This window comes from Bactrocera oleae, chromosome 4, assembly GCF_042242935.1.
Source record: "Bactrocera oleae isolate idBacOlea1 chromosome 4, idBacOlea1, whole genome shotgun sequence".
NCBI lineage: Eukaryota > Metazoa > Arthropoda > Insecta > Diptera > Tephritidae > Bactrocera > Bactrocera oleae.
Genome location: NC_091538.1, coordinates 45,673,326 through 45,693,658, shown reverse-complemented (window position 1 = coordinate 45,693,658; position 20,333 = coordinate 45,673,326). Strand labels below are relative to the sequence as shown.

General features: G+C 39.3%; 1 protein-coding gene across 4 annotated transcripts in view; it reads left to right on the top strand.

The window, feature by feature from the left end:
• The window catches only part of Fs (Follistatin), a 70,074-nt gene that overhangs the window by 17,032 nt on the left and 32,709 nt on the right, over positions 1–20,333 (top strand). For all 4 annotated transcript variants that reach the window (XM_014243899.3, XM_070107941.1, XM_036362712.2 and 1 more), the window contains 3 exons: positions 12,665–13,573; positions 18,323–18,505; positions 18,629–20,307. In XM_014243899.3, the coding sequence (XP_014099374.2) occupies positions 12,775–13,573; positions 18,323–18,505; positions 18,629–20,307 (2,661 nt within the window). In that variant the 5' untranslated portion in view covers positions 12,665–12,774. The remainder of the gene's footprint in view (positions 1–12,664; positions 13,574–18,322; positions 18,506–18,628; positions 20,308–20,333) is intronic.

Below are 20,333 nucleotides of genomic sequence, written 5' to 3'. Positions count from 1 at the left end.
ATTACTGAAATTTTCATAAAAAGCTGAAATACTACTGGAGCTTTGTCATTTCTTCTTAAGGAGGGTGAAACTTCGTAAATTATCTTCAAGATAACTGTAGATATTATGCTTTCATCCTTGATATTCTAATTTCTGGGCTTTATTTTTAATACTTGCAACACAGCGGTCGAAATAGGTCAATTGAGAAACCATTTCGAGAATATCGGTGGAGGTTAGTTGGAAAGTATAAAAGCTATCGGTTATGCGAACTTTGCTTTCAAAGGATGTATTGCCTAACTGCGGTCAGGAATAAGTCTCATGCAAAAGAATATAGGTGTTATCAATGCAGTCTCCAATCAGTATAAGGAATCCCCCAACTTCTTACAGTATTTAGATGTCAATAAAAAAATTATAAAAATATGTTCCAAAAACTAAAGCTGAAATAGTTCATAAGCTAAGTAATTTAGTCAATTAGCGAATGTTGTAATATAGAGGGAAAAGTGTAAATACCCTCAATTAAGAAAGTGTTATTAATATCGAATGCCATCAAAGCAGTATAAATAGACCCAAGTACAAAATTGTTTTATGAGGAAGTAGGGGTTGGCTAATATAGTGGTATTCGGTGGTAAATAACTGCATAGCACAACAGCTAACCAATTAAGTAGAGGGTAAAGTCCATGCAAATACTGATACTTTCCAGTAGAGTAATTGTCCACTAAGCGTGGTTTGTCTCAATTGAATAGAACTGTCGAATCTCTTAAAACTTTTAAATAGCGCTTACAGATCCGAACGCTTGTGAGTCATGCAATTTGTGTTTAAGCCTTTCGAAGGCGAAAATCGCAAAAAATCCACTAGTGACCGCATGTCTGAGCATTTCGGGCATTACCAAAGTAGCCAGACAACAGACGGGGTTGCTGTTGTTGTTGTTCGCGTTACTGCACTTACCTGTCGCCAATTGTTGCTGTGACCGCAAAAAACCAAAGTACAATTGGGCAAAAAATGCAGACACAACAACAACAACAATGAGGGCTGCAGCAACGACAAATGCAAGCAATTTTCGAAAAAGCTAACGAGTCACCGGACAACAAAAATAACAACAAGCGAAGGAAACAAGAACCAAGAACTGATTGCATTTCAATCGGACGGACAGCCGAATTGTTGGTGTTGGCTGGCGAAAAAAGCGAGGCAAACGACGCAGAAAAACGCAGCAAAATTGGCCGCTGCACCGACGAAAAAGTCCATTTCAGCTCAGCTCGATTTATGCAACGCGACGCAGCTCAATGCAACGCTGTGCGCTGCATGCACGCACAGAAAAACCGAAAACAATTCAATTTGAGCGATTGAAAATTCGCAGACGACAATAAAGTGCACAAAACTGTAAAATTCGTAAGACAATGCACGAATGAAAAAAACCAACGAAAACTTAAAAACGAAATGGGAAAAAGCAACGAAAATTAAAATGACAAGTGCAACCAAAGAGCAACTGCAAATAAGCGCGTGCACACACGCTGCCGGAGAAAAGCGCACGAACTTACGAAAATTGACGATTTCGACTTGGTCTTTATGTTTGCTGCGTTGAATTGTGATCGGGCAAAGAAATTGCCAGTACCGTGTACAATACCTTTGCTGATTCCTGAAATGCACTCTCCATTAGCCTGTGCGGCATGTGAGTGATTATCTGGATGCAGATGTATGTGCAAAAGGTAAAGGGGCTTTCAATGAGGGCGGACAGGTGGGGGAAATTTTAGTTGTACATATAACTCTGTGATTCTATGTGTTCGCTTAGTAGACATATCTGAAAGATCGAATTTTCGCAAAAAGCTTGGAATGACCAGTGAAGTCCAATATGATAAGGACTAGATATTGCAAGCGATGTCATCTAATGCTAGTTATAGGGAGCCATTCAGATACGTACGTTGCCTTTTATGTTTTCGGATTTGACGAACCTATTGTTGCAATCTGCCAATTTAAAACTTTATCGTAAAGTTTGATATTTTTGATGTTGGCTATACGAACACTATTAGTGTTGCAAATACATTTTTGACCACTCAAAACATCGATTTGATAAGTCATCCACCAATTCTGACTTAGCACCGAATGACTTCTTTTTATTCCCGTACCCAGTCATCTAATAATCCTTTCCTTATAGTCTAAAGCCGTCGGTAATCTATCAATCGACCACCATAACGACAACGATCATCTGTAGCATGCGGTCCGACTTTGTCATGTTATACTGCATTTTGACAGGGTTGAGGAGATATAAATCGAATAGAATAAGGTTCATGCCGGAAAAAGTACTATTCCAACTGTTTCGAGGACTGGCAAAAGTGCGTTTTTTCGGAAGGGAATTACTTTGAAGGGGATGAAATTGAATTGGAATAATTTATATTTTATAAACAAATTCAACTTTTTTTTTGATCACAATATATATATATATGTTATCAAGAATATACATTACCAAGAAGGCTCACAATTTGGGTTCGCAATAAGTAATGACATCGATTGTCAACTCAACTCGATTCTATGACAGATAACCACCATTTATTGTTGAGTCGGTCTTGTCATTCTAATCGAACTACATTCTGTCGAACTCATTTTATGAAATTCTTCAAATTTTTCATTAACATTTTTCATGTCAAACCCCAAATGTTGGCCCAATCCAACATGATTTAACCAAAAATACGGTAAATTTTATCTAATGCTACAAAAACAGCTAGTGCACCCAGAGAGGTCGATATCCTTTGCGATAGAGCAATATTTTATTTGGACGTCAAAAGTTGTCAGAAAATACATCCTAAAAACGATATTTTTGCCAAAACGAGGAAAACTTTGCTCTCTTTTCTGATAGAATTTTGTCTGTTGGACATGTTACTCCAATATAAATTGAGTGAGAGGTAGTAACAAGACCAAACCACACCCCCTTTATATGCATACGTTTCCGAACTTTTCACAAGTGTGCCGGTGCTGAGCCAACGTTTTGCTGCAATTGAATTGTAAGCAGTTGCTGCTGTTGTTTTTATTTTACAGTTGCTGATGCATTTTGGCCGAATTGAAGTGACAAAGAATTCGAGCTACTGTAAAATACAGCTTTTTGTTGGTCTGTTTTTCGGTAATGTATGTTGCTCTATACGCATTTGTTCTCAGTCCTTTGGTATCTTTTTTGTTTCACTTAGCTTTGCAGCTAAGTCTGTATTTGGACTTTGTCATCGTTCGAAGAAGTGGCTCGTGGTGCTAATGAAAAAGCACACCGCAAGTATAGGAAACATGTATTAATTGACTTAGGAAGTTGCTGTGGGTACCTTCCCTGATATCGACAGGGTCGTTTAACAACTTACGGCCGCAGGGCTGAGCTCTTGATATTTGTGCTGGATCTCAAGCATATCATCTATAGCGTTCTTTGCTACAGAACGGTTGAGGTGAAGTGGGGAAGTACACAGGCACTTCGGAAACTGAATAGAGGCACCACGCAAGGTGACGTCTTTTCTCTGGATCGTAGTAGTGAACGATGTAGCTCATTTGGTAAAAGGGAAACTCACCCAAGGGTATCTAATTGTAGTCACCAAGTGGGCAGATAGAAATGCATTAGCCATAAATTGAAATAAATAAGCTATTTTTATTTACTAGCAGATACAAAATCCCTCTTCTTGGGAGGTTCTGTTCTTAAAGCGGTGGATAGGGTTGCTGATATATTTAATAAGTCGACAACTGCAAAGTTGATAAGCTTGCTAAGCAGGGCACCCTTACCCCAATTTCATCCGAAATGTTCATTTGTGTTCTAGCGTTCCTATGGTTATTCAGTGAGTTCGACAAGCGTTGGTCTACAACTACTCGTTCTTAGCAAAATCTAACTTGCCGCAATCGCAGGTGCTCTGACGGGACACCCTACGACCTAACCTAACCTGTATACAGTTTATAAGCTTTATTCGTATTAGAAGGGCAGTAGCAGAGATTTGATATTATGTGTGAAAGTAAAACTACTAAAAAATCCCTCATATGGGATACCATTTATGGTTTAAACAGGTGGTGACTAACCTCGATTTTTGTAGCGATTTCGGGTGTTTCGTTATATCGACAGTTTTGAAACAGTAATTGCATCCCAAACCTTTATAGTTTAGTCTGTTCAGGTTATTTGCTCGCTTTTTTTTAAATAAGAACGTTTGAGTCAAATATTAGTTTCTGTTTTGTAATACCAATTATTGCTGGTGCCACGTCACGCGTCTTATTTTTAACTGAAGTCACCAAAATTTCTGAACCGGCACTCCCTATTATTGATAGGATGCCAGCAATCGATTATTCTAAGACTCTCCAAAGATTTCGGTAATCCTTTCAACTCATTAAGAAGAATCTGCTTATTGATTGCATCTTTATTATATACGGTCTATGAATCGGTAGTACTCACAAAGTCTTAGAAGAAATCTAAAGTTGGAACACTGAAACAGTTGATAGCACGAATACTGTTGTGACCAAGTGACATAAGTTGTATGGCATGTCGTGACATCTTGCTGAAATCGAAATGCGTAAGAGTCGAAGCATTAACATTTCCGTTTTCGAATTTTTTTGCTATTCCTCTCGAACATTATTGCCAAAGAACACTAAACAAATGATCATTACATGGATATTTCAATTGCAATGATATTTCTTCAGAATAGAACATTGGTTCAATAATTCCATAATAAGGTACCTTTTTTATTATGGGTGGTTGGTAACTTTAGAAGAGAGGTCAGTAGAACAACTAAACCCAAGCGATCGCGCGAAAGCCATCATTAGGCTTCATATGCTCCAATAAAGCAACATTTAATAACTTGTTGTAATTTATAAAATAACTAAGCACTTTTTGTCCTAGTTGCCTAATTCTCTTTAAATTCAAACAACCTTCCATACATGATCTGTACTCTGTCGATTCTGCTTTACAAAGTTTCTCTAGATGTGATCTTGGGGGTATTCTTAAATTTAAAAGCCTTTTGATTTGTAACTAGTCCCATTAACACAAAGTAATTTTGTAGAACACTCTCTAGTAGCGGTTTCCAAGCCTTGAAATGTTCCTCTATTCATGATCCTTAAGTATTTAAATGGACTTTACATCCGCCTATTGGTTATTGTAAAGTTCTACTGATTATTCCTCTACAACTATTCTGTAGACGAAGCAAAATCAATACCTAAGCTGATAAGTTGAAAGAGATCAGATCAGAGTATAGATATTAAAGGGCTATGAATTATAATGCAACATTATACATATATATATATATATATATATAGGTAAATATGTATTTAGCAATGTATGCATATTGAAGTAAGGACTAATCAATTTTACGATCTGACCAGTTTGGCATTTTAAAAAGGGCCACTTGGCAACCGACAGACAATTAAAAGCAACAACAATTCAGCTCGAGTGCAATCGAAATAAGAAGTCTCGTCAAATAAAAAAAAACGAACGAACGGAAGAAGCAGAAATATAAAAATATGATGGAATAAGATTGACTGCGAACAGGAAATGCCTGAGCGCTAGATTATAAATATAAAAATAGAGAACCTGTTGCTGCTCCTGGAAAAAGCCAACGCGGCGAAAGCAATAACAAAACCAACAGCACCCAAAGCCGATGACGTACCAAGTGGTTCATGTGTGTGGACGGAGGAGGGAAATTCAATAGAATGGGACTCGAATGTATTTATATGTATGAGAGGATACATATATACATATATATATATATATATGTATGTGTTTCTATATATATATATATCTAGGTTCGACCACAGCCGTGTGAGTATAAGCGTGCTGAACTCATCAACAGCAACATATGCTGCCAACAGACAGCGCTCCAGACAGACGGATGGATATGCAACAATTGTTGAGGCATCATTGTAACTGCGTATGCTTTGTTTTTATTGTTTTGCCTACACTTTACACATTTATTAGCAAACAAATGTGCACGACAGCATATCGACAATGTGTTGTCGCCGCCGGAGAGGCAATGGAACGTGACTCAAGTTGACGTTGCCGTTGCTGCTGTTGCTACAACATTGTAACTTTTTAGTGTTTAGTATTAACATACACACTAACACATTGTGTACACGCTTGTTGCTGATTGTGTTCTTTTATGGCGTACATGCAACAGGATGAAAAGCAATTCTAATTTGATTTCCTTAAGCGCAAGCAACGTCCTTGAGCATTGATGGTTGACTCTTGTGCATACATGTATATATGTGTGTGTGTGAACACATAAACCAACGCACATATAAGGCGCTGTGCTATTTTTTGTATTTCTATATTATTCATAATCATAAATTTTTTTATTCTATTTGGTTGCGTTTGCCACTTTAAACGCCCCTATACTCCTCAAGCTCTACTCAGCCGCACTTGTAATTGTGCAAATTTTATTGCAAAGCTTTAATTTGTTATTGGAAAACCTTAAGAAAAGTGTATGAATTCCGATATTTTGGTAAATCCCATAAATTTACAGCTGAAAGTTGCATATTGACACATTTTTTTCCTTAAAAGATTTCTCAGAATGACTCTAAGGCCTTTCGGATGGGAAGCGTTTTAAAAGTTCTTGAGGAGTACTCGTACTCATACATATGTACAATTATTTTTGAGATTCACTTCTTGATTGAGTAGAGAGAGATTCAGGTCGTATAAATCCATTGTCTTGGATAAGGCCTTTGGAATATTCAATAAAAACCAAGAAGAAACTTTAACTTCGATTGTACCAAAGCTATAATACCCTTCATAAATTCAAAAGTGGTTCCACTTGAAAGAAATTGCTGTGAAGATTGTACCGTTGCCTTGGACAATAATCCATGCCAGGTTTCTTAAAGTAAGATATCTTAAATAGAAAAAGTTTTCCATACAAGGGCTTGAGTTCTACCGGTCAGTTTGTATAATATAATATAACAGCTATATGCTATAGTTGCCCGATATCGACGGTTCCTGGTAAAAAAACGTTGTGTGCAAAATTTCAGGTCGATATCTCAAAAAAGAGGAAAAAGTTCGCTTACACTCGTATGCAGACGGACATGGCTAAATCAACTCGGCCTGTCACGTTGATCATTTATATACCATATATATTTCATAGAGTCTCAGACGTTTCTTTTTGGCTGTTACAAACATCGGTGCAAACTTAGTATACCCTGTTCAGGGTAGATAAAACTAAATTGCAATACATTTCTATTGAGCTTCATGGAAATGGATGCTATAGATAAGGATAATAATACAAAGTTCATAACTCTCTAACTGCTTCTTGTATTGTCGACTCTGGATCAGATATATATTTCATTCAATGCTGTACTACATCGGGAGTTATAAAACGTAGCTTACTCTTAACAGCAGTGTATTCCCAACGAACTGAATTCCGAGGATTATTGAAAACTGAAATAATGTGATTTCGAATTGTTGACATTGTTGTTGATGTTCCCGAGCTCAGCAAACACTTCCCCTTCAAGTTTTTCATATACCAAGCGGATTCGTCTTTACTAAACTGGCAAGCAGAATGAGAAGTCATTACGTTACAATCAGAAAATGTTTTCCTTTTCCTTTAAAAATGCTCACCTCTGAATATTTAACACCTTATCTCTTAAAACTGTTATTTAAGATAGTCTAGGAGCTGTAATTATTCGTGAGTTTCTGATAAGAAGCACGTGCTTTATTTACGCAGACTAGAACTCGATCCCCACTCCAACCTATATAAAAGCTTTTATTTTTAATAGCAATCGAACATCGGCAGGCAACCGCATTTTCCGAGCGTATTTCCGCCTTTAAGAAACTGTCTCTGTTGCTGCAAAAAGTGGTCGAAAATTCTTCTTTGGACTTCTCGACTAGAATTTTTTCATTTGCTCTAAATCATTATTAAAACATAATGGCTAACCCTTCTCTTTATAATAAAGCTAAATTCTTAGGCAGGTCACTAAGTTATATGCATTTTATTTCTTCTTGAAAACCAGGTATCTAAAAGAAAACACCCTTTATTTACCGCTTTTTGCGTTTTCTTAGATTTCTATGTTCACCGTTCGCACGAAAGTTGGTTTTACGGGCCCCATTATTTAATCGTCCAAGGACCGTCAACTCAGCAGCATTTCGTAAAACATTTTAACAACAACCAAAGTATTTAAAAGGCATTCATCTATTAAGTCGTGTAGCGAAGTTGTTGACGAACTGAACATATAAATTCTAAGACAAGAAAAAGAAGGTTAGGAACTCCGCTAAATAACTATAATGTGGTCCTCTATAAATGTGAATATGAATATTATGCCTTGAAAAGGTTGAGTTTCCTTCTAACAATCGCTCTAGGGATGTGGGCCTTAAGAGAACAAGAAAATATTTTTATATATTTATTTTATGCCTCTTGTACGTCGTCAGATACAAGTTCCAACGACAAAACTCAAACAATCAACCATATTAAGGGACGATTATAAACAGTAGCTATCGCTAAAGCATCCTGTCGACCTTTCAAACAGGCCTAGTAATAACGGCTACTGATCGTAAAATCAAGTTTACGTCTCTTGGGACTTATTATGTTCTTTCATGTAGCATGTGACTAAAACATATGTGTTAGTTACATGAGTATTTGAACTGCAGTTGCACCTATGAGTGTGCTATGAATGCACCCTGTATGTATGTGGGAATGTACAACAAAGCATTGATGGCTTACTAAATATAAAGCCAGCAAGTCTGCGCTGGAAAAGTAGCTGGAAGCGTAGAGCAGAAAGAAAATCCCAAGTCATGCGCTCGCAGCTAAATGCCATAGCAAAGACTGGCCAAGGGCGTGCGTGTTGCACGTTGCATGTATGTGCATGTGTGCGTGCGTGCGCTGCGAGTCACGCTGCTGTGCATACGCAACAATAACAAATAGCAAAATTGAAATGGTTGTGACAAAAATAACCACAGCAACGACGTCATCAACGGCAAACGCACAAAGCCACGCAAGCGCATCTATATGTTTGTATGAGTGCGCGCAATGCATTTGCTTTTTGTTTCTGGCTTTTGCTTTTTCTTTTTTGCATTTGTGTTAGCTTTGCATTTTTCGCGCCAACGCAAGAAATGTTGCGACTAGTGAACGGCCAGGCCAACCGGTCCAAAGGCCGGCCGGTTGCTTGGCTGCTTGACTAGTTTTGGCTGAATGACCGCAGTGAAGACGACGGCAGCTGCAGCGCCGACCACTGCCTGCTGCCAATCAGCCAACCAACCAGCCAAGCAGTCAGCTAGCCGGCCAACCGACCAACTAGTCAGTCAGACAGCCGACTGGCAGTCATCAGACAACGCGCCACTCGCATTCGATTCTGATAATGAAGCTGAAATGCACACTTTTACATTTCCTCGTAAACGATTAACGACCTACTGCGACGGCCAGCCGAGCAGGCGAACGTGTGTGCATACGGCTGACTGGCCGGTCGTTGGGTTGTAACGTCCATAAGTTTGGCGCAAGACGACGATAACGTGCCGACCTAGCAGCTTTCTTGGAATATACCGAAAATTATTGCATTAATGCTAAGAGTACTGCAGCAACACGCTTGGCTGGTATTGCCTGAGTGCACAAGCGTACGCACGCAGGTAGTCGTCAACAAACACCAACGCATTTGAGCACGCGCCAATGGTCATTCGTAGGCCATCCAGTTGACCAGACAAACATTGGTTGGTTGGCCACAGCCAGCTAGTTGGCTGACTGGCTGGCTATTCGCATTGTGCTTGCAGTCAGCCCACATGCGTCTGGACTTACTTGTATCGCCTCCCTTCCTACGCGCTCTCCTCCAACCGCGTGCGCGTCCGTCCGCCGCGGCTAAGCATGTCCGTTTGCTGTCTGTTGTCTGTTCGCCTCCTCATTTTGCTTGCATTGCGAACGCTTGGTTTATGGCATTCCAAAAATGTTGCCGGCCGCCAATGAGCGCACTTTTGCCTCACGTTGTTGCTATTTTTAACTTGGTTGTTTCAAGCGCATGCATACCAGCGCACACACTCTCATACAAACAAACAGACGTTGTAATATATTGTACATATGTACGCCTATACTGAATGCATACTTGTTATGATTCAGACTTTGGATTTTCGATTTTCTTTTTCGGATTTGTTGTTTTTATTTTAGATATTTTACTGCTTTCGCGTTTCTTTCACTGGCTCTGCGCGGCTGCCACCGTCAAATTGCATTCGCAACGCCAACCTGTGGTATTTGTTTAATAACAGATACGTGTGTATGTGCTTAAATATGTCTGTGGATTTGTATTTACGAATATTTTATTCCAGCATTTTCCGAATCGCGTTTATCGGTCAATTAAAATTCTTGAAAAAAAAAATAAAAGTTAAATTTCCTTATTGTGAAATTTTTTCGTATCGTGTTTTAATGGAAAACACGTTCAGGGAATTTATAAAACCTTTCCAATATTATGTTGGACTAGTATAACAGCCAAATTTATTCATTTGATGTAGCTGCCAGCTCGGACATCGAATTAAGCCCTTTTAAAAGCACGAAAATGGTCCTTGGTCTGGAATTAAACAGTAGCACTAATTGGACTGAAAACTATGGGTTCATCTATATATTTCCAATCGTTTCTAGGTGCTTACTAAAGTATATTACCCTCACAGAGTACCACTGAAACTTTCCTAGGTGATAATTTCTTCTATAAGGTTTAGTAAAAAGAAATCCATTATTTGTGCCTTCGTCCCTGGGACCAGCGATTTTCCCAAGGTTACCGTGAGTCGAATTTTTCACCAGAAAAACATTTGCCAACTGATAGCAATCGCTTTGTGCCGGGTCTGAGCTATAAAGTGGATTTAGCAGAACCTGTCTAGCAAGCTCCCGGAGATTTTCCATAATACAATAGAACAAAATTCCTCTCCTATTGGTGAAAGCTTTCCGTTTCTGGGATATTGCTGCCTTCAGACGGTCCAATTGTTGACGGTACAGGTGGAAATTAGGAGTTTGACAGTGGGAGAACAGCTTTTAGTAGAAATTTCCGGATATTCTCACCAAACTCAAAACAGCAGCGATTTCCATAATTTTATCGATATTTTTCATAATTGGCCTCCCAGTCCCAGCCTGTATTCACATCATTAGTCACCTGGATTTCTTTTTCTCTGATTTTCTCTTTGTTGGTCTCCATCGTTGACGCGTGCTCAAACTCTACTAAGTCAAGCAATTAGAAAACTGTCTGAAACGTTTTTCTTGGTACGAAATCTTGTTAGCTAGATATTTGGCCAAGGATTCTATGCTATTTTCGGAATTTATAAAGAATCCGCTCAAAAGTTTTACATTTTCTGGCTTTTGGCCTTCATTCTCTACTTTCCTCTTCTGCCCATGGAGTTTAATTCCACGACCTTTCTGGTGATAGACACACTTTCGACCGATTCAGATTTTGCCATCACATACCATGTATAGGATAACAAGGAGTTTATAAAAGATACTCTAAGACCTTGCTTTGCAAGCGCTGTTCCAAAACAAAGAAGATCTTCTTTTCATTCCGAAAAATGATTGACTTTTTATTAGAACGGCCTTTAAGAAGTTTCTTTTATATACAAATTTAAGAAGTTCGGCATTGACTTATAAGGAAGTATCGCGATCCTGCGAAGGTTTAAGCTATAGTGCATAAAACAAAGCAAAATATTATATTATATTACTTGAGAAAATTATAAAATACTCTCGTAATTTCTAAGAATTAATAGGCTGTGAAATATTTTCAGGAATTTACAAAACATTGTTTTAAATCTTATTGAAAATGCATGGATTCGGTACATGGAGTCAAGAGGATGTATGGTCCGATATAATACTATAAATTTTCGGCAGTGCATTACACCAATCATTCCTGCTCGATTTTGTTACGATTTCTGAATTATACGACCATATATTTAGAATATTGGGCCACAGGACCACAGGGGCCCCAATTTTGATATTTGATTCTGGAGTTAACTAATATAATACAAAGTTAAGAGAACTGACATGAGCAGTAGTTGTAGTTATGGTCCGATCCGAAGGCATCGCAAAAATACGAAATTCCAAGTGTGGTACTACGCTTATTGCACAATTTAACTGATCCATCGACGATAACTTCAAACAATGAACTATAGTTTTAAAAAGTCATGAGATATGGATTTTTCTACATTAAGTTTTGCCTACTCGGCTGCTTTCTCGTTGCCGAAAATGTTCCTGTGATATGCGTATTCGATATTATGGACAAGTGGAGGTCGGTTCTCAATGATCTTAATGCTTTCCTGCAATTGTAGATTATTCTGTGGCGTCGACATGGCCAGCAATGCCGCAGCTTTCTGTATCCTCTCGTAGTTATTCAATTGAATTGCCTTCTCTATACCTAGTACTCCCGCTTGAAAGGTGCTGGTTGAGTTTTTTAGACAGATAGAAGAAGACTAGATGTCAAGATCATTGGACTATACCCCCCGCCCCTCCGTAGTCCATATTGGTCCCGTCGATATACTTAAAGGTAGTAGCATCCCCGGTATTAAACCTCTTCTCTATTCACGGCTAGATGGTAACCACACTAGTCTCTTCATACTAAGATATATTTAACTATACTTTCATCTCGATTAATTTTAAGTTTTACCGCTAGGTGAATAAAAGCACTCTAGCTTGTGCCACAAGTTGCGAGCGTACACAATCATTTGAACGAAAACCAAATTATTTCAACAGTTGTTACCGCTAGATATAAAAATATTTATCTAACAGCAATCTTACTTTTGGTTTCTTTCCAGTGAAAATTATGAGGCAACCACTTTGAACCACCAAATCTTCCCCGTTGTTCAAAGAAACGAGTCTCTTAACTCAAACACACGAAAATCGTATAAATTACGAATCAGTGAAAATGTGCAAAATCGCGGCATTTACCAAATCTGTTAGAAATACAACAAATACAACTCACACATTAACATTTCTCAAATCCAATTACAAATACAAGCGCAGAGTTCACACAAGCATGACGCATACGCACGCAACGCGAAGAGCTCGCCAACTACAGCGACGCGCTGCAATTGCGGAGGCAGAGGACCGCTGCGCTAATGCCAAAAATACATTAAACAATGCAATTAATCAAATAATCAACGCTAAACGAATTACATGTGAAATTAAATTAATATTTAAATTATTTATTTTTTGCGTCGGCCATCTACTGACGCACACACCTTGCCATACGCGCGACGACAGTCGTCCGCGTGACAGCGTGGCGCTAACGCAGAGACGCCAAGTCGTCGGTGGACGCTTTGATGACACGAGCCATCAACGGCGAAATTATGATAAAGTGTCAAGCAGGCGATGCCAAATCGCGCAGCGTCTCCATCAATGGAGACAAAGACAGATCCGTCAACACGCCAACAGCCAAACTCGGCTAGCGCCGCAGCAGCAGCAGCAGCAGCAACAACAACACGATTTATATGTCAGCAGCTTGGCGTGTAATCAAAGCAGCCGTCGCTGCAGTGACAGCAATTGGCAAGATTTATCGCTGGTGGTCGCGCGGCTGTCAACAAAAGCAACAACAACAACAACAATGCTGCAACGGTGGCACACATCGTCAGTCAGTGCCGGGAATGGACGCATTAATGTGCTCTCAACACTGGCGGCAATATTATTTATGGCATTGGCATTCAATGCGACGCCTCTAGTTGATGGTGAGTAATCAATGTTGTTATTGTTGTTGTGAGAATGCATGTAATTGGCATGTTAGCGCGTACGCGCCTGCGTGCGTGTATGTGTGTCTGCGACGTTACATCTTAATGAGTGACATTGATGTCCTAACTGATTCCCAACCATCATGTCATTTAGGCTAATGTAGACAAATGCCTTAACGAGTACACAGCAAAATGGTTATATGAAATAGAGGTGTGAAAACGGTATTAGAATGGATAAGGAAGGGTTAACTACGACTGGAAACGCGTACTTTATTAACTATCCCCATTAAGTAATTTATATTCGCCTTACAAGGTAAAATCGATGGTCGGATATAAGTGGCTCGTGTGCGTAACTATTTCTCGATAGGTCGTGAGTTCAAATCCTTCCATAACCACTTAGCATTTTTTATTTGTCTTATTTTATTTATTTATATCTTTATATTTTATCGTAAGAGCGGCTCGAACTATTAGTAATGATGCGTCTTGAATTCATGGGTTGTACACTGTTCCTGACGTGGAAGGTCCTGAATGTATTATCTTGTCAACGAAAGCCTGATTAATGATTTATGAGAAGCTTTGCCATGTCCGCAATACTATCCGATACTACTATTGGCATTACTTGTCGATGATCGCTTTCAGAAAAAACTTCTATAATTTTAGATTTGGTTTCTCAGTCGGGATTCGGACAAAAGAACCTAGTTTAGGTTGGTCTCAGTTTAATGAGCCCCCAAATGTTTTAGTCTTGATCTCACAAACGCGGGACAATCAAAAAGGGAGTGTAGAGACGCTTCCATTTCGTCTTCTTCCATACAGCTTCTGCAGCATGACATTTTCAACCTTAAAGCGATAGGGCAATGACCCGTTAGAATCTCTACAACAAGAGAGCGACTAGCCTCACTCAAAGAGCAAAGAGCTTACTGTATCTCTTGAAATCGCTCTTGGGCCAAAAGGATATTGTACCAGGGCAAAACCCGATGGTAGCCCAGCTGTAACGGACAGAGAATAATTTCACTGCAAAGTTGCTTCCATTAGAAAAGCTTAAACATCAATAGTATCGAAACATGCACTGTTTTAAATTCCCTTTAACCTGGAACTAGATGTGGGAATTGCCGTGTTGTAAGCAATGCTAATATTACTCACACAGCCCTTTTGAGCAAATTATTGCCCTGCGACGAACCAGTAATATCTTCACCTCTTTTCCTAAAAACAGCCAAATTCACTTCACATGATCTATCCAATGTAGACAGATCTAAACATTTTGAGTTTATTTTCGGTAATAGCCCCTTCATATGTAATCGCTGAACTAGGAAAATTAACACTACGCTCCATATTTTTCTCGAACACCACAATAGTTAACTCAACAATGGGGATCCTCGCCCATGCGAAAAAGGAAATTGTAAGAAGTTTTGAAGCTGTGGTTTTAATTCCTCAACAAACACAGCCGTGTAAGTTTTGTATGATTCTAGATTTGTTTATAAAACTCGATAGCAAGAGAAATATTATTCCTTTCAATCTCTTGGCCTCGGATTTGATCAATATTTACAGCTCAGTTTGGTTTAACATTTCATAATGAACAGACTTACGAGCCATAATCGTTCAAATTTATTACTAACATACTACTTTACTTTAATGGACAATGTGCATCCTCAGAGATGTCATACTGTCCGCACTGAAGACGTTATTGCTGCTGTGAAGCAGAGTATCGAAGACAACCCGAATAAGTACATCTTCTATGGTGCTTAAGTATTGGATCTGTGCCCATCCCCGATTTTGCAGAAGGATCTTGGTGTGCGGGCTCACAAAATCCAATTCGTGCAAGAATTGAAGCCGAACGACCATCAAGCGAGTCGCAAGTCACAAGAAAATTTTGTTCAGTGTTGAAGCTCACTTTTAGTTGAATTGGTACGTTAATAAACAAAATTGTCACATTTGGAGTGACATTAACCCACAAGTCATTGTTGAGACGCCGACATCCTCTAAAAGTTTCTGTTTGGGTGCATTATGAGCAGAGGGAATCATTGGTCCATATTTCTTCAAAAATGAAGACGGTCATAATATTACCGTCAACGGGAAACGTTATAGAGATATGCTTAATGACTTTTTTGTGCCTTGATTTGAGGATGTTGATGTGGACGACCTTTGGATCCAACAAGACGGGGCTACATGCTTTACAACCAACTTTTGGTGAGCGCATTATGTCGCGTCGTGGGCCTGTGGTATGGGCTCCAAGATCGTGGGACTTAACATAGCTGGGGTATATTTTTGGTGTATTGCGAAGTCGCTTGTCTACTTATCTGCGTAGATGATAGACGTCTTGAATGAATTTTTTATAATATTTGAAGTTATTGCCGACATACGACTCCAATTGTTGCAAAAAGTGGTCGAAAATTTGTCCTCTCGGCTGGAATTTATTCGAAACAGCCGTGGCGGTCACTTAACCGAAATCATTTTTAAAATATAATGGCAAGCCCCTATCTTCATAATAAAGCTAAATTCTTGACTACAACATTAAATTATATACGTTTTATTTCTTCTTGAAAATCACATATGTCAAAAAAATTCCCTTTACACCCTTTACAATCTCAATAACCAAATTATATCTCATTTATTCACAAACTTGACACTGATTTTGGCGACCTATACAAAAGCAACTTTCATGACCGTCATTTCGTCGACACTATGCCCGAATTCATCAAAGACAAAGGCAAACATTCATCCACTTTTAATAGCTGTGGGAAATAAGAATCATTGAAGAATTGTATCAAATCTAGTCATTCAGTCTAAAATTTGTTGATTCCGCGAAATCCAAAACAAATAAATGGCTTATAAAATAAAATTCACCTCATAAAAATTGGCAGACATAAACAAATGAACGAGAATAGAAAATATGTAGAAATAGAAATAGCAATAGGCTTTATGGGTAAGCGTGGTGATTGAAGCATTGGCAAATTCCTTTTACGGCCAACGCAATCGAAATGGACATAAATCTTTAATAAATTATCACGCTAATACAGTTGTTTGTCTGTGTGTGTATATGGATTTGTGGTATATATTTAGCATTTGCATATTTAAATCTTCTGTTTCTGCACTCTATGAGTTTCTACGAAATGAATGGCAGCCGCGCGTGGGAATTAATGACCGCACATGCACGCTTGTTTACGCTCGCCAAGCGCCCCGGCAACTTCTTCGACTGCAAAATCCATAAGTGATTTGTTTATTCAATTTATGAATCAGTTGGCTGTTGCTTTTATTATTGACTTTATTTTTGTATCTACCGCTTATGAGCATATATCTCACACTTGAATTGAAAGCATGACACTGAAATCGGAAGTACGATTTTTACCTGAGTAAACGGTTTGTTAAGCACCATAACAATAATTTGGCGTTTAAAATTATTATTTTTACACTTTCTCAACTTGTTGCACCTATTGGAGTTAGATTATATAGTGCCCTATATATATCAAACAGTTTTAGAATGACTGATTTCCGAATAAAAATGGGATATTATCCACACCCGCCCCGCTTCAGTACTTCCCCTAGCTCCCATAAACCTAATATAATGATGTTCGAACTTCCGTTTGACCTTATATATTGTACATATATCTGTAAATATATAAGTTAGGCTACATTAATGAACCTCACATAGACCAGTTTTAGTTATTTGCGATAGCAGATGGAGTGCCGTTATAAGGTCCATGAGGAGTAGTCAATAGATCCTGTCGCCTCACTAAGGATCCCTCTTCCAGCGTCTCATACCGTGAGGTCCCCAAATGCTTAATACGTTGCCTTACCAATGCGGGACAAGTGCACAAGAGATGGTCCATTGTTTCCCTAGTACCTTGTGCTTGACATTTCCTGCAGTCTTTTCGATCTGTCAGCCCCATTCTGCAGGCCTGTGCCGCCACCAGACTGTGACCAGTGAGTATTCCAATCATGTTCCTACAGTTTCTTCCATCGAGTGCAAGTAAGAACTTAGTATTTTGTATACGACTTTTGTAGTTTTGCACTCAAGTCGATCGTTCTATCGCGTTTTAATCTTCCTTGCAATGATCCTGTCTAGATCGTTGGATATGCAGAGGTTTACCAATGTCGATCACGTTTTATGGTGACAGCCGTACACCACTCTTGGGAATCTCGTCCACTATCTCATTATCGAAGGCAATGTGACTAAATTATAGCAGACCTTGCCCAAAATACCTAGTCGAATATATCCGGACTAGAAAATTTTTGATGAAACTGAGCGAACTTTTTATCTTGATCACTAAGTAAGCGCAAAATATTCCAATAAAATTAAGAGTAAATATTTCGACTAATCATTCGGTAGTAAAAATTAGTAACAACTGTATTCTCCGAGCACTGATATGATTATGGATTCTATTAGTTACTTTGATTTTAATATAAAGTAAATTGTTGTCTAAGGGAAACCATGACCTACTAAGAAGTCAAATATAATTGCAATCGATTCACAATTTGGTCGAATAAAAATAATAAATTTTTAAATCATACACAAAATGTTTTAATTTATAGTTTTGCCAACACCTGAATTACTTCCTCGCGTTTGTCTCTTGTTCGGTTACATCCAAAGTTAATTCTTCTTTATTTGTTTCATAATATGGCTTATCAGACATCTCCAAGTTCTTTGCTCGTCTTTATTGCTACTTAGCCCTTTTAGCTTTTAGCTTTTTTATTTTTCATTTTCTGTTGTCCTTCATTGTTTTTACCTCCTAATCTATCTATTTAATTTTTTAGCCGGCGCCTGCTGGCGTTCGTCACAAAGTAATGGCAAATGTAGCGAGATTTACTTGAGGAACAGCACCAAAGCCGAGTGTTGTCGCTATCCGGAGCTTTTCTACACGGATCGTGACGTTACCGATGTAGAGTTCTTCTTCACAACAACCGTTGGCGATGGAATGACTTGCTCACCTTGTGCTCGTAAGTAATTTTGCTCGGACTATTGTTCACTTTTAGATCTATACTCATAGATTTATATTATTCTATGGTATTCGATAACTTTTATCTATAGAAACCTATTCTTACCTCTCCCTCCAAATATAGTTAGCTGCAAGAGCATGCAATGCGATTGGAATAAGAAGTGTGTCAAGCGCAAGGGCCGTCCAAAGTGTGTCTGCGCTCCGGAGTGTGGAGCGGCCAAGCGACACAAGCAACGTGGCCAACCGAAGATTTACCGTGGACACGAACCACACAACGAACAGTTACGAATGAATAGGCACATCACCGCTGGCGCATTCGGTGCCGGTGCTGGTGGTGAAGAAGCCGTTGAAGGCGACAGCGCTGCCGCATTCTTCAACGAAGGCAAGTCGCCACGCGACATACGTAGTTTAAGTAGCGAAATTACAAATGTTAATTTAGGTGTTGAACACCAAATGCAAATACAAAATCAAAACCAAAGAAAATTGATTATAATGCAAAGTCAAAGCCAACAGAAGCCTCAGTTAAATAGACGTGTAGAGAAACCGGGAAGACTTTTAATAACGGCCAATGTCGAACATGACACAGAGAAACCCGTCCAACAGCGTATACAGATTATTAGTAATGTAAGAATGAATAGCCGAAAACATCACAACCACTTTAGTCGTGATAATTTCGATGATGAATTCAACGACGGAGAGGATGAAGACGAAGCTAACGAAGACGACGAAGACAACGGTGAAGATGATGGTGATGCTACTGCTGCTGACGATGCTGTTGCGAATAATGACGACGATGATGATTTGGACGATTGGTTGGATGACGTCGTTGGCGCAAAATCGACAGGCAATCATCGGCGTAGTAGCGATGATTCAACAAGAACACCGTTGGAGTCACGAAGAAGCTACCATTTGCCGTCTAGACATAAGGCAAATAAAAATTCAAATCACAACAAGAAGCGGAGACAACATGAAAATGAAATGGAGCTCAGCAAGCGCCAGCAGGAGAACAGCAACAACAACAATTTCGCCATAATAAAACGTTTTCCACCGGTAGCATCCAGCGCGTCAAACGCCAGACGGCTCGAGAACGTTTTAAATCACGAGGAGGTGTTGCCACCAGCAGGCGATACAGTGAATGTTAATAGCGCCAGCAATGGAAACAACAACAACTACAACGGCAATAAAGGCAAAGGTAAGCACAGCATTGACGGCGGTAGACAACGTGAACGTCATCACCATCAGCAACGCAAACGCAAACATCAGAAACAACAACAACAACATCAACAGCAACAACATCAGAGTAGCCATCAGCACAATCACCGCGCACATAAGAAGCACAAGAAGCTAAAGGATCACAATGCTAACAACAATGACAACAATGTGCGCACGCGTACCTCGTCTTCAACATCCTCGCTGGCCGCGCACAACGATAACATACCGATGGCAACTGCAACGGCAGCAACAACAACGGCAACGCAAACGCCCATAGTATCAACAACAATGGAGTGGCAGACAACAGCTGCTACCACTCCCGTAAATTCCATGTCGCCGTCTGATGATCATCGTTTATTAAATCACGGAAGTCATATTGCAAAATCATCGCCGTCGACGGCAATGAAAAGGCAAAAAACCGGCGCAACGTCTGAGGCATTTTTCGGTTCTGATGCTGTTGGTGCTGGCGATGGAGGTGTTGCCGCTGACGTTGGCAAATCATCTCTTAATTCAGATGACTCGACACTACTCGATGGTATATACGACGATTTCAATGTCTACGGATTCCCGAATCGCCAATTTGAAGTAGCGGTGAGTTTCACCTGAATCGATCTTTT